Here is a 14,237-nt window from a genome sequence, read left to right as displayed (position 1 = left end):
TGCAAGCATGCCCTACCACACCTGGGCATGGTATTTTTGTGTTTTTAGTAGAGACGGGGTTTCATCACATTAGCCAGACTGGTCTTGAACTCCTGACCTCAGGTGATCCGCCTGCCTTGGCCTCCCAAAGTGCTGGGATTACAGGCGTGAGCCACCGTGCCTGGCAACTTCAATACTGTTAAATGTGTTGAAACTTCTTTTACGACCCTTATGTTTTCTCCTGATACATACTCAGTCTGCACTTGAAAATGGTATGTATTCTGTTGCTGTTAGATGGAGATTTCTGTATATGTCAGTTATGTCAAATTGGTTAATATAGTGTGGTTTAAGTCTTCTGTATCATTATTGATTTTTCTGTCTACTTAAAGAAATCTGGTTTTGAGGGAAAGGATGTTGAAGTCTCCAACTATAATTGTAGGTTTATGTATTTCTCTTTGCAGTTCTATTAATTTTTGCTTCATGCTAAACATTTGTATTTTTATCCCTTCCTAAAGAATAGACTGCTTTATCATTATGAAATGACCCTCTATCCTTGGTAGTTTTCCTTTGTTCTGCAGCTTAGCAAAGGCAATATTTTTCCCCCACTAGGAACCTTTTTATTCGTATGTGTTAGAATATTAGATATTTTAAATTTTACTTTCTTATATCCTAATTTGTAAAAACTCACTCTTCTTTTTCTTTCTTTCTTTCTTTCTTTTTTTTTTTTTTTTTTTTTTTGAGACATGGTCTTGTTCTATTGCCCAGGCTCAAGTGCAGTGGCACAATTAAAGGCTCACTGCAACCTCTGCCTCTTGGGTTCAAGGGATTCTTCCACCTCAGCCTCCTGAGCAGCTGGGACTACAGTTGTGTGCCACTATGCCTGGCTAATTTTTTGTGTTTTTAGTATTTTTGTATTTTTAGTAGAAACAGGGTTTCACCATGTGCCCAGGCTGGTCTCGAACGCCTGGGCTTACACCATCTGCCCACCTCAGCCTCTCAAAAGTGCTGGGATTAGAGGCGTGAGCCACCATGCCCAGCCCAAAACTTGGTCTTTTCTGTATCTATTTTTCCTCCTATCCTGGATCTTGTATTACTCAGGTTTAAAATTGGATACATTTGCTCAGTGTTGCATACTTGGTGAATATCTGGAATCAATCAAACAGACAAGTTTAAAAGATGTGGGCGTTTTTACTGTGATTAATTTTAGTATAGCCAAATGTAAAGCCACAGTTACAGTTTACCTTTTTTTCTGCATTGTAGGAATAGACTTCAAGATCAAAACAGTTGAATTACAAGGAAAGAAGATCAAGCTACAGATATGGTAAGTGATGCTAATTTACTTTATGTAGCAGAATGTCAGGTTCCTTAAGGTTTCACAGTGAAATTCTTTTTTGTCACAGGTTTAGATTCTGTGAGACTTTTGTTTTTAAAGCAGGCAGCGAGGTGACCTTTTTGTGCAGTAAAAACCATTGCATGGACTCAAGTCCATGAGATCTAATAATCTTTTCTACTTACCATGTGAACTGAGGCAAGTTATATACTCATTATTAGGCTTTTTATCTTCATATGTAAAGGGAGATAGTAACACTCGTCTCAATGGATTGTTATAAGGATTACATGAAATAATATATGCAAAGTTTTTAGTGAAATGCATTGCGAAAATGTTTGTTTTCTTTAATATGTTTTTAACTTTTTATGGGCATTATTTTTATTAGTTTGTGTTAGGTTTGCCTGAAGAAGTACAAACCTTTGAATTTGTATTTGTCTGAATCATAGAATTTAGAATTATAATGGCAATATTTTCCAGCAAATGTGTTTTATGTGTATTATGTATATTAACCCATTAATTACTAAAAAGGACCCTGTGAAATCTGTTACTCCTTTTGAGAAAACAGCTTTATTGAGGTATAATCTAACTGATACAGAATAAGTGCACATAAAGTGTAAAATTTGTTAAGTTTTGACATACGTGTAAACCTGTAAAACAATCACCAGTCAAGATAGTGAACATATTTGTCACCTCAAAAGTTTCCTCAAGCCTCTTTGTGATCTTTTGTAATCCCTTCTTCCCTGCTACCCCTGGTCCCCAGGCAGCCACTGTGCTTTCTGTCACTGTATTTCTGTTTCTTGTTTTTTTGGTTTTTTTTTTTTTTTTTTTTTGAGGTGGAGTCTCGCTGTGTCGCCCATGATGGAGAGCAGTGGCGCTATCTCGGCTCACTGCAAGCTCTACCTCCCCGGTTCACGGCATTCTCCTGCCTCAGCCTCCCAAGTAGCTGGGACTATAGGTGCCCGCCACCACACCTGGCTAATTTTTTTTGTATTTTTAGTAGAGATGGGATTTCACTGTGTTAGCCAGGATGGTCTCGATCTCCTGACCTCGTGATCCGCCCGCCTTGGCCTCCCAAAGTGCTGGGATTACAGGTGTGAGCCACTGCGCCTGGTCAATTTTTTTTTTTTTTTTTTTTTTTTTTGAGACGGAGTCTCGCTCTGTCGCCCAGGCTGGAGTGCAGTGGCGCGATCTCGGCTCACTGCAAGCTCCGCCTCCCGGGTTCACGCCATTCTCCTGCCTCAGCCTCCCGAGTAGCTGGGACTACCGGCGCCCGCTACCACACCCGGCTAATTTTTTGTATTTTTAGTAGAGACGGAGTTTCACCGTGTTAGCCAGGATGGTCTCGATCTCCTGACCTCGTGATCCGCCCGCCTCGGCCTCCCAAAGTGCTGGGATTACAGGCGTGAGCCACCGCGCCCGGCCTCGGTCAATTTTTTTTTAACATTCTAGATCCCATTTTCATTTATGTATTTCAAACTTTTATACTTTTCAACATGACTGTATCTACCCCGCAGAATGACCTAGCTCCTTGATTTTAAAGTATCCTTTTCCTGGGTCCTGTCCTGGGTCCTACCCGGACTCTGATTATACCATCCCCCACCAGTTGTTAAGGCAATCAATAGTTTATTTCAAATCAGGGAACAGGGTCCTTGCCTCACTATTTCTAGGCTTACTGATGATCTGTTGCCCAGGGCTAAAAATAGCCACAGCTGCTTGTTTATTGGTGACATTATTTTTAGGTTTGCATACACACATATGCCCAAGTCTAATCCAGTCCAGCAGGTCAAATCCAATAAGCAAAAGAAGGTGTTAAATATCTGAAGGGACAATTAAACATTGTACATGTTCACAGTATCTTTTTATGTCACCATAATACAGGTTTCTAAGCCTGCTTTCAAAACTACTCTCTTATCCTCTGCCATTAAAAAATTATTCCCTGACAGTCTACTTAGTAAGATCAAGTTTCTGAAATTACAAGACAATGAGAATAGAATTGTCCTTACTTAAAGTAATAAATAGACAGCCAATAATTGCTGTGAAATCCTACTTTTCCCACTGACATTATAAAAAAGAAGTGATATGTTTCTAGGAATTAAAAAGGTATATTTCCTTAATTGTTAGTACCACACTTGGGGTTGGGGAAGCTGTATACTCTGGCTGTTATTGTGACAGTTATTTTTGGTCTGGGCACTGACAAAACCAGTACAGGCCAGAGGCATATCAATCTGCTCTGCAAGGCAGAGACCCCAGATTTCATAACTCTGTGTTTTCTGGTAACATAATGAAGTTATTCCTTACCTTATAAATTAGGATGTCAAATTTCTCATGTTGCATTTTATTTTAAGAAGACCTGGATTTCTTCAGAGATAAACAATTTGTCTATACCCAAAATACCATGAACTTAAATTATGTTTGTCTTCATTCAAGGATTTTTTTTTTTTCCCCAAAAGTAGACAGCTGACACCTGCCCTGTCAGAGCTCACACCCATAGGGACAGGAGCAAACAAGTAAATAAATATATCACAAATTGTGATAAATGCTAGCAAGGTGAATAGGGTAAAGTGTTGGAGAATGGGGTAAGGATGAGGGAGGAAGTGATCTAGATAGAATGACCAGGGAGGTCCTCTCTATAGAGGTGATGTTTAAGATGAGAAGTGAAATACGAACAGTAAGCAACCAAAGTCATTTAGTCAATAAATGTTTGTTGAGTATGTATTTGCCAGGTGTTGGTGGTAGGAATATAAGCATAAATCAGACAGATAGGAGCCCTGCCTGCAAAAGCTTACATTTTAGTGGGGTAAGTCTAGATCTTACTATGCTTTTTACCATGTTGCCCAGGCTGGACCCTCTCCCTTTTCAGAGTCCTAGTTAATTCACTATATTTTTCTTGTATAAAAGCACTACATAGCAGCCACAGCTGGAGCCTGGGTCTTCTTCATGGAGACTCCGGTATGGGTCTTACAAGATGGTCAGTGAATTCCTGATAGGGAGACTCATTGAACATGTTGTCTTTCTTGAGGTGTTGGGGATGAGATAGCTATAGGTCTTGAAGATAGTATTAAAGGTGACCTTGGCAAAGGTGCCTAGGGTAGCAGTGTAGCTCCTGGTGGAGGTGTAGCAGTCATTGATAGGGGCCATCAGCAGCAGCTTTTGGGCACAGGGGTGGGCAGTGCTTCTAGGGACTGGGATGAGGCCACCAGCACAGAGCTGCAGCGGTTACCTGGCAAGGGACTGTGGGTCTTAATGATCTTGTTCCCCAGGTAGCCTCACTGCACATGGGAAATGGAGAGGTTGGCCAGTGAATGGTGGCCCTGCAGATGGCAGGGACTACTTCCTTTGAATACCTAACACACAGACTGATGTGACTCTTGTCCCTGACTGTGACAAATCCCTTGAACCTGGTCCACTGGCCAGCATAGGTCTCTTTTTGCATGGGCATAATCTTCAAAACCTCATCTTTGAGGACATCCTTAGGAAAAAGTGAACAATCTCAGACTCCTTGATGGGCGGGGAGAATAGAGAGATTTCCTCCAGGAACTTGTCATGTCTTTGATCAGGTAACCCACCTTGGTGACAGAGAGCTATTCCTTGTCCTTGTCCTTGCCTCCTTGAGCTCCTAGGCCTCAGCAGCAACCCTGGCCCAGTCACCACTCCTGAAGCCTCCCAGTCTAGGGCCCCTAGTGCCTTCACACCCTCCCATAATAGTGGCAGGATCTGCCATTTGGTATTTTCTCTGAGAAGGCTTAATCTCTTTTCTTGCTCTGCTTTCTGTTTCCTTAACACTTAATAATTCTCTGACATTCCATAATGTTTTATTTATGTGTTTATCTTTAATAGGCAGGAATTTTTATTTCATTTACAGCTTTATCTCTTGCGCCTGGAATAATGTCTAGTGTGTAGTACTTAATAATACTGGTAGAATGAAAGAATGGGATATTGTCTTATTTTCCAGGGCAGATCTATATATTTTGAGATGAAATGAGCAAGTGACAGGGCTGTGATTTTTTTTTCTTTTTTTTTTTTTTTGAGACGGAGTCTCGCTCTGTCACCCAGGCTGGAGTGCAGTGGCGCTATCTCGGCTCACTGCAAGCTCTGCCTCCTGAGTTCATGCCATTCTCCTGCCTCAGCCTCCTGAGTAGCTGGGACTACAGGTGCCTGTCACCACGTCCAGCTAATTTTTTGTATTTTTAGTAGAGACGGGGTTTCACCGTGTTAACCAGTGTGGTCTCGATCTCCTGACCTTGTGATCCGCCCACCTCGGCCTCCCAAAGTGCTGGGATTACAGGCGTGAGCCACCGCCCCTGGCCAGGCTGTGATTTTCTTAAGATTAAAAAGTCCAAGTCTTTCACTTAGCTAAACACCATTTTATTTTACTTACATAGAAATAGGCTACAGGCAAAGCCAGGGTTTTCCTTGTGAAGCAGCTTTGAGTACTGCGTAAGCACAGATAAATATTAACTTGAGAGCTCTTAATACCATAGAGCATCTGTCTGCAAAGATGGTCTTGACTTAGAGCATTGTTAGGACATCTTAAAAACATAGAATGAAATTTTGAGTCTCACGGTGACATTATTGCAGCCTTGCGTATTTTTATGGAAAATATTTCTTATTGTTCATTATCCCTCCTTATTGTTTATAAGTGAAAACAACAACAACAACTACTAAGGTCCAAGGAAGCTAAGTACATTCAAGGTCACTAAGCTGGGAGGGGTAGAACCTGAGGATAAACTTAAGCCTGACCCCAAACCCATGTTCTGTGTATATTCTTGCATAATGCCCAACCTATAGTAGACATTCAGTTAATATTCGGATTGATGGATAAATGAATAGATGGCAGATATGTGAACATGCTAAGTGCATTTAAGATATGAAAAGATTTTGAGAATCCAGTCATATGCAGGTAGTGGGAACAGATCTTGCAGAAGCTCTTAGTAGGAACAAACTTACGAATTTAAAAATGGTTTCTAGTGATTGGGGAAAAGAGTACCTCAAAATGAGAGGAGCTGGAGAAAGGTTTAAACTACTGTAAGGCTTTGTAATCCCCAGAATAAAGAGTTTGGAATTGATTCTGGTTATAATGAGTTTTTATTGGAAGTTTTCTGTTTTTACTTTTATTTTTTTGGAAAGCCTAGTCATATTTTCAGTTTGTTTTATAATGACTTTTTTATACATAATTCACATACCATACAATATACCCATTTAAAACAATTTAATAGTTTTTAGTATATTCACAAATTTGTACAACCATCGTTACCATTTCAGAACATTTTTATCTCCCCTACAAGGAAACCCCATACCTGTCACTCTTTATCCTCCCAATCCCCTGGCCAGGGAAACCACTGATCAACTTTGTCTGTATAAAATTTATGTGGACTTTTCAAATAGATGTAATCTTATAATATATGGTCTTTTGTGACTAGTTTCTTTCACTTAGCATGAGGTTATCAGGGTCTGTCTGTGTTGTACATGAATCAGTACTTCATTCTTTTTTTTAATGGCTGAATAATACTCCATTGTATGGATATACCACATTTTATTTATCCGTTCATTAGTAATGGACCTTTCAGTTGTTCTGCTTTTTGGCTATTATGAATAATGTTGCTGTGAACATTCACGTCTATGTTTTTGTGTGGACATACAAGTTTTCATTTCTTTTGGTTATATACCTAGAATTGTTGGATCATATGGTACCTCCATGTTGAACATTTTGAGGAACTACCTGACTGTTTTCTAACATGGCTGCATCATTTTACATTGTCACCAACAGGGTATAAGGGTCCCAGTTTCTCTACATCCTCACTAACATATATTGTCGTTTGGGTCATAGCCATCCTGTGGTGGTGGGGAGCTAGGTTGGTATCTCATTATGGTTTTTATTTGCATTTCACTAATGACTAAGGATGTTGAGCATCTTAAGTGTTTATTGGCTATTTGTGTATCTTCTTTGGATAAATGCCTGTTTAGATCTTTTGCTGATTTTTAAGTTTGGTCATTTGTCCTTTTATTGTTGAGTGGTAAGTTATTTGTATATTCTGCATACCCAAGTCCCATATCAGACACACAAGTTTGCAAATAGTTTCTTCCATTCTGTGGGTTGTCTTTTCACCTTGTATTGTTCGCTGAAATACAAGTTTTTAATTTTCACGTCCCATTTACCTGTTTTTTCTTTTGTTGTTTGTGCTTTGGTGACATGTTTAAGAAACAGTTGTCAAATCCAAGATTTGAGGATGACCCCTATGTTTTCTTCTAAGAGTTTTTATAGTTCAGCTGTTGGATTTAGGTCTTGATCTGTTTTGAGGTAATTTTTTTTTTTTTTTTTTTTTTGAGATGGAGTCTTGCTCTGTCGCCCAGGCTGGAGTGCAGTGGCACTATCTCGGCTCACTGCAAGCTCTGCCTCCTGGGTTCATGCCATTCTCCTGTCTCAGCCTCCTGAGTAGCTGGGACTACAGGTGCCCACCACCACGCCCGGCTAATTTTTTGTATTTTTATTAGAGTTGGGTTTTCACTCTGTTAGCCAGGATGGTCTCAGTCTCCTGACCTCGTGATCCACCCGCCTCGGCCTCCCAAAGTCCTGGGATTACAGGCGTGAGCCACCGCGCCCTGCCATTTTGAGGTAATTTTTATATATGGTATGGGGTAGAGGTCCAACTTACTTCTTTTGCATGGATATATTCAGTTGTTCCAGCACCATTTGTTGGAAAGCCTGTTTTTTTCCCCAATGAAGATATTAGAAGTTTTAAGCAGAATAATATGATCAAACATAACGTTTAAAGAAGATCACTCTGGCTGGTGTGTGGAGAACGGCAGTCCATCATCTCTGAATCTTAGAATGCCAACAACAGGTATTGTGAACAAGCAGCCAGTGACTTAGAGACCAGAAACTTATCCAAAGAGTCATGAGAATAAAATGTTACAAGAAGAGAATGCAGTCGGCTGGGCACAATGGCTCACACCTGTAATCTCAGCACTTTGGGAGGCCGAGGCAGGCAGATCACCTGAGGTCAGGAGTTTGAGACCAGCCTGGCCAACATACATAGTGAAACCCCATCTCTACTAAAAATATTAAAATTAGCTGGGTGTGGTGGCACACACCTGTAATCCCAGCTACTTGGGAGGCTGAGACAGGAGAATCACTTGAACCCGGGAGGCGGAGGATGCAGTATGCCGAGATTGTGCCACTGTACTCTGTGAGACTCCGTCTCAGGAAAAAAATAAAAAGAAAAAAGAGAATGCAGTCAACTGTGTAGAATCCTACTTAGTGATTAAGATGCAGTCATACAGTGCATAATGATATTTTAGTCAGTGACTACATACACAATGGTTGTCTTATCAATATTGTAATACCACATTTTTACTGTACCTTTTCTATGTTTCGACATATTTAGATACACAAATACTTATTGTGTTACAGTTGTCTACTGTATTCAATATAGTCACGTACTCTACAGGTTTGTAGCCTGGGAGCAATATACTATATACCACATAGTGCAGGTATGTTGTAGGCTCTAATCATTTAGGTTTGTATAAGTACGCTCTATGATGTGTGCACAATGATGACATAGTCTAATGATGCATTTCTCAGAATATATCCCTGTCATTAGTAGGTGGATGATATATAAAGAGGAAATAGCTATTGGATTTGGCATCCAGGTTATTGGAGACCTTCTGAAAAGGAGTAATAGCAATCCTATTAGAATCAGTTAAGGACTGAAAGTGGGAAAACAGCAACTAGAGAAAACTCTTTAAAGAAATTTGCTGGGAAAATTTTTATGTAAATATAGACAAGCTTATCCTAGTATTTATATGGGAAGGCTAGGGTAGCTAAAACAATTTGACAAAGTAAAATAAGTGGGAAGAATCAGTCTATCTGGTTGTAAAGCTTTTTATTTAGCCATAGTAATCTAGGACAGTATGGTAATGGAGGAGGCCTAGACACATAGGAGATTGCAACAGAATAAAGAACCCAGACACAGATTGAACTGTGGTATGGCCTGCAGATTTTTGACAAAGGTACAAAAGCAATTCAATGGAGCAAGGTTATTACTTCGACATTTCAAGCAAATGGTGTTTGAGCAATAGGACATTCATAGAAATGTCCTATTTGAAATTAACTCAAAATGTACCATCGGTTTAATAAAACCATAAGGTGGCCGGGCACGGTGGCTCACGCCTATAACCCCAGCACTTTCGGAGGCTGAGGTGGGCGGATCATCTGAGGTCAGGAGTTCAAGACCAGCCTGGCCAACATGGCGAAAACCCATCTCTACTAAAAATATAAAAATTAGCTGCACGTGGTGGCACGTGCCTGTAATCTCAGCTATTCCAGAGGCTGAGGCAGGAGAATCTCTTGAACCTGGGAGGCAGAGGTTGCAGTGAGCCAAGATCGTGCCACTACACTCCAGCCTGGGCAACAGAGCGACACCCTGTTTCAAAAAAAAAAAAAAAAAAAAAGACTAGGTGAAGAATTCTTAGACATAACACTAAACACATGATCTGTAAAAGAAAAAAAAATCAGTAAATTAATTAGACTTTCACAAAATTAAAAGCTTCCTCTCTACAAAATACCCTGTCAAGGGAATGAAAAGACTAGCTACAGACTTGGAGAAAATATTTACAAGCCAGTGTATCTGACAAAGGACTTCTGTATAAAAAGAACTTTCAAAAGTCAGCAGTAAAAAGACAAAAAAACTGACAATCCAGGCCAGCCACGGTGGCTCACGCCTGTAATCCCAGCACTTTGGGAGGCTGAGGCAGGCTGATCACCTGAGGTCAGGAGTTCGAGACGAGCCTGGCCAACATGGTGAAACCCCATTTCTACTAAAAATACAACAGTTGGCTGGGCGTGGTGGTGGGCGCCTGTGATCCCAGCTACTTGGGAGGCTGAGGCAGGAGAATCACTTGAACCCAGGAGGCAGAGGTTGCAGTGAGCCGAGACTGTGCCATTGCACTCCAGCCTGGGCGGCAAGATCGAAACTCTATCTCAAAAAAAAAAAACCCAAAAACAAAAAACTAACAATCCAATTAGAAAATGGGCAAAAAAAAAAAACCAGACATTTCACCAAAGAGGACATGTGGATGGCAAATAAACACATGAAAAAATGTTCATCATCTTAGCCACAGGGAAATACAGATTAATGTGATGATGAAATATTACTATGTGCCCTGTTAGAACTACAGAAATAAAAAAGTGACAGCATCAAATGCTGGTGAGGATGCAGAGAAACTGGATCTTTTATATGTTGCTAGTGCAAATGTCAAGTGATAGAGCCACTCTGGAAAAAGTTGGCCAGTTTCTTACCATTATACACTTACCATATTACCCATAAATAACATTCCTGGGCATTTATTTGAAAGAAATGAAAAATTATGTCCACATAGAAACCTGTAAATGAATATTCTTCGAACTTTGTTATAGCCAAAAACTGGAAACAACCCTGAATGTCCTTCCATGGGTGAATGATTAAGCAAATTGTGATACAGACATACCATAGAATGCTACCCAGCAATGAAATGGGACAGACCAGGATTATGTGCAAAACTTGGAGAGGACTTCAAGAGCATTATGGTGAAAGAAGTGTTAAATGCCGATTTCAAAAGGTAGCATACTACATGATTCCACTTACGTAACATTCTGGAAATGAAAAAAATATAAACATAGAAAACAGATTATTGATCAGAGTTTAGGGACTATGGGGAGTAAAGAGGTGATGTAATAGTTCTTTGTCTTGTGGTAGTTACACAAATCTGTACATGTAATAAATTGTAGAGAACTATATATACACACATACACAAATAAGTGCATGTAAAAAAAAAAAAAAAAACCCTGAAATCTTAATAAGGTCTGTAGATTGTATCCAATGTCCATTTTCTGGTTTTGCTATTATGCTGCAGTAATATAAGATGTTATCATTAGGAAAAGCTGGGTGAAAGGTACCCAGGACCTCTCTGCACAGTTTTGTAACTTCCTGTAAGGCTGTAATTATTTCAAAATAAAAGTTTTAAAAATATTAACTCGAAAGAGGAGCGGGGATAGTTGGAGAGATACAGGGTTGAGATTGGGGTCTTTTGCTTTATTTTTATTTATTTATTTATTTATTTTGAGACGGAGTCTCGCTCTGTCACCCAAGCTGGAGTGTAGTGGCACCATCTTGGCACACTGCAACCTGTGCCTCCTGGGTTCAAGCAGTTCTCTTACCTCAGCCTCCCGAGCAGGTGGGATTACAGGCACGTGCCACCATGCCAGGCTAATTTTTGTATTTTTAGTAGAGATGGGGTTTCACCATGTTGGCCAAGTGTCTTGAACTCCTGACCTTAAGTGATCTACACGCCTCAGCCTCCCGAAGGGCTGGGATTACAAGTGTGAGCCACTGCGCCCGACCTTATTTTTGCTTTTTTAAAAAAGATACTAAAACATGTTTGTAAGCTGATGAGATGATCCATAAAAGAGCAAAATGATGATACAAATGAGAGGGCATAGTTACAGGAGCAAAATACATCTTACATCTTTGGCTTTAAGCATTAAATAATGGAAAATACTACTATTTACATTTCTGTCTTATTATTTATAAGTGAGGTTATCTTTACAACTTTTGGCTAATGATTCTAAATGTAAATATGACTGTACTATGGTATAGTTCTCTAATGTTCTAAAAATCCTACCTGCTTTTGTGTTACATTATGGAACTAAATTATTAAATAAAATGAAATTTTAAGAGTTTCTATGGTGTTTGCTAGTGCTTATTCAATAACGTTGAGTTTTATGTGTCACTTCCTACTGTTTTCCCTTTCAGATTTTCATCCAGTATGGGTAGGTTATTAATTTCCTTCAACTAAAAAGTTTTTATATATACTTAGGAAAAACTATTCTTGTTTTGTCCTTTATGTGAAATGTAGTAATATCAAAATGCTTAATAGAAATTATTGGCTGTTTATTTCAGGGATACAGCAGGCCAGGAGCGATTTCACACCATCACAACCTCCTACTACAGAGGCGCGATGGGTATCATGCTAGTATATGACATCACCAATGGTAAAAGTTTTGAAAACATCAGCAAATGGCTTAGAAACATAGATGAGGTAAGACCTAGAACTTGTATAAACCCTTCATGAACACACATTTGTGTGCTTGGTTAGGAAGAATAAATATTCCAACTGATCTTCAGGATATAATGTACTGTTGAAGTCATTATTATTGAAGTATTTCTATTTTCTAAAAGTTAATGTTGGCCGGGCATGGTGGCTCATGCCTGTAATCCCAGCACTTTGGGAGGCTGAGGCGGGAGGATCACCTGAGGTCAGGAGCTAAAGACCAGCCTGGCCAACATGGCGAAACGCCATCACTACTAAAAATTACAAAAATCAGCTGGGCGTGGTGATGTGCACCTGTCGTCCCAGCTACTCGAGAGTCCAAGGCAGGAGAATCTCTTGAACCTGGGAGGTAGAGGTTGCAATGAGCCAAGATCGCGCCACTACACTCCAGCCTGGGCAACAGAGCAAGACTCCGTCTCCAAAAAAAAAAAAAAAAAAAAAAAGTTAATGTTGTTATTTGCTAATTTTTTCTTAAGTTTTTGGACAGTCTATCTAGAGCCCCATTCAAGACAATTAGTAAATTACTCCAAAACTCTGTATAGCCATCTTACAAGATGACCCCAAATAGAAGCTACCAGTGATTTTACAATGATTTTCTGGAAATGAATTTTTTCTTAATAAATTTTTATTGAATGAATGAATGAATGAAATGTCCAGTAGTAATTTTTTAAAACTTTATTTTTCATGTTATAGAAATATAATATTGCTTCTAGGCATTTTGAAATATATGGAATACTAATATAGTAAAAACCTAACTAAGAAAATAGTTCCATTGCATGTGAAAATGTTGGTTTTTTTCTGTATTCTGGGTTTTTTTGAGATAGAGTCTCACTTCATCACCCAGGCTGGAGTGCAGTGGCACAATCTTGGCTCACTGCAATCTCTGCTTTCTGGGTTCAAGTGATTCTAGTGTCTTAGTGTCTTGAGTAGCTGGAATTACAGGTGTGCACCACCACACCCGGCTAATTTTTGTATTTGTAGTAGAGATGGGGTCTCGCCATGTTGGCCAGGCTGGTCTTGAACTTCTGGCCTCAAGTGATCTGCCCACCTTGGCCTCCTGAAGTGCTAGGATTGCAGGCTTGAGCCACTGCACCCAGCCTGATGTTACTTTTTATAAGTTAAAATTATGTATCAAAGCATGTCTGTTTCTTTGCTACAGCATAGGTGGCTTCTTGTTAAGAGTTGTTTTTCATGCCTTATTGCTACCTTCTAGGCTTTGAGTTTTGTTAACAGTAACTCTTTGAAGCAAATTTTGGCCAGATACACAAAGACCAAGTCTTAAACCAATATTAGACCCAAGATAATACCCCTAATGGTAGCAATCCTAAGGGCTCATTACCACTGTTTTGTTGCTACAATAAATCTTTGGGAGAAGCTTATTATTTTTTAATAATTATTTAAAGATACACAGATCTTGGCTGGGCGCGGTGGCTCACGCCTGTAATCCCAGCACTCTGGGAGGCCGAGGTGGGCGGATCACCTGAGGTCAGGAGTTCGAGACCAGCCTGACCAACATGGAGAAACCCCGTCTCTACTAAAAATACAAACTTAGCTGGGTGGGGTGGCACATGCCTGTAATCCCAGCTACTTGGGAGGCTGAGGCAGGAGAATCGCTTGAACCCAGGGGGTGGAGGTTGCAGTGAGCTGAGATCACGCACCATTGTACTCCAGCCTGGGCAACAAGAGCGAAACTCCATCTCAAAAAAAAAAAAATACAAATCTTAAAACAAAAAAGCTTTATTTTGATTTCCTTATTCTTTATTTTATTGTTCAGGTAAGTAGTCTGTAGTAAGAGCGGTTTAGAGATTCTGCAGTATGTTTCCAACAACCACCAATTCTC

The 14,237-nt window shown here is 39.8% G+C and overlaps 1 protein-coding gene across 1 annotated transcript in view; it reads left to right on the top strand.

Annotated features, from left to right (window-relative positions):
• RAB10 (RAB10, member RAS oncogene family) overlaps positions 1-14,237 on the top strand; it is a gene marked incomplete at its 3' end in the record, with an annotated part of 101,533 nt that overhangs the window by 62,946 nt on the left and 24,350 nt on the right. The window contains 2 exon segments of the mRNA NM_001280126.1: positions 1,240-1,300; positions 12,247-12,385. Of these exon segments, the coding sequence (NP_001267055.1) occupies positions 1,240-1,300; positions 12,247-12,385 (200 nt within the window).

Source organism: Pan troglodytes, chromosome 12 (genome assembly GCF_028858775.2).
Source record: "Pan troglodytes isolate AG18354 chromosome 12, NHGRI_mPanTro3-v2.0_pri, whole genome shotgun sequence".
Classification (NCBI taxonomy): domain Eukaryota; kingdom Metazoa; phylum Chordata; class Mammalia; order Primates; family Hominidae; genus Pan; species Pan troglodytes.
The sequence above is the reverse complement of the archived record's forward strand: the minus strand, read 5'-3'. Positions and strand labels throughout refer to the sequence as shown.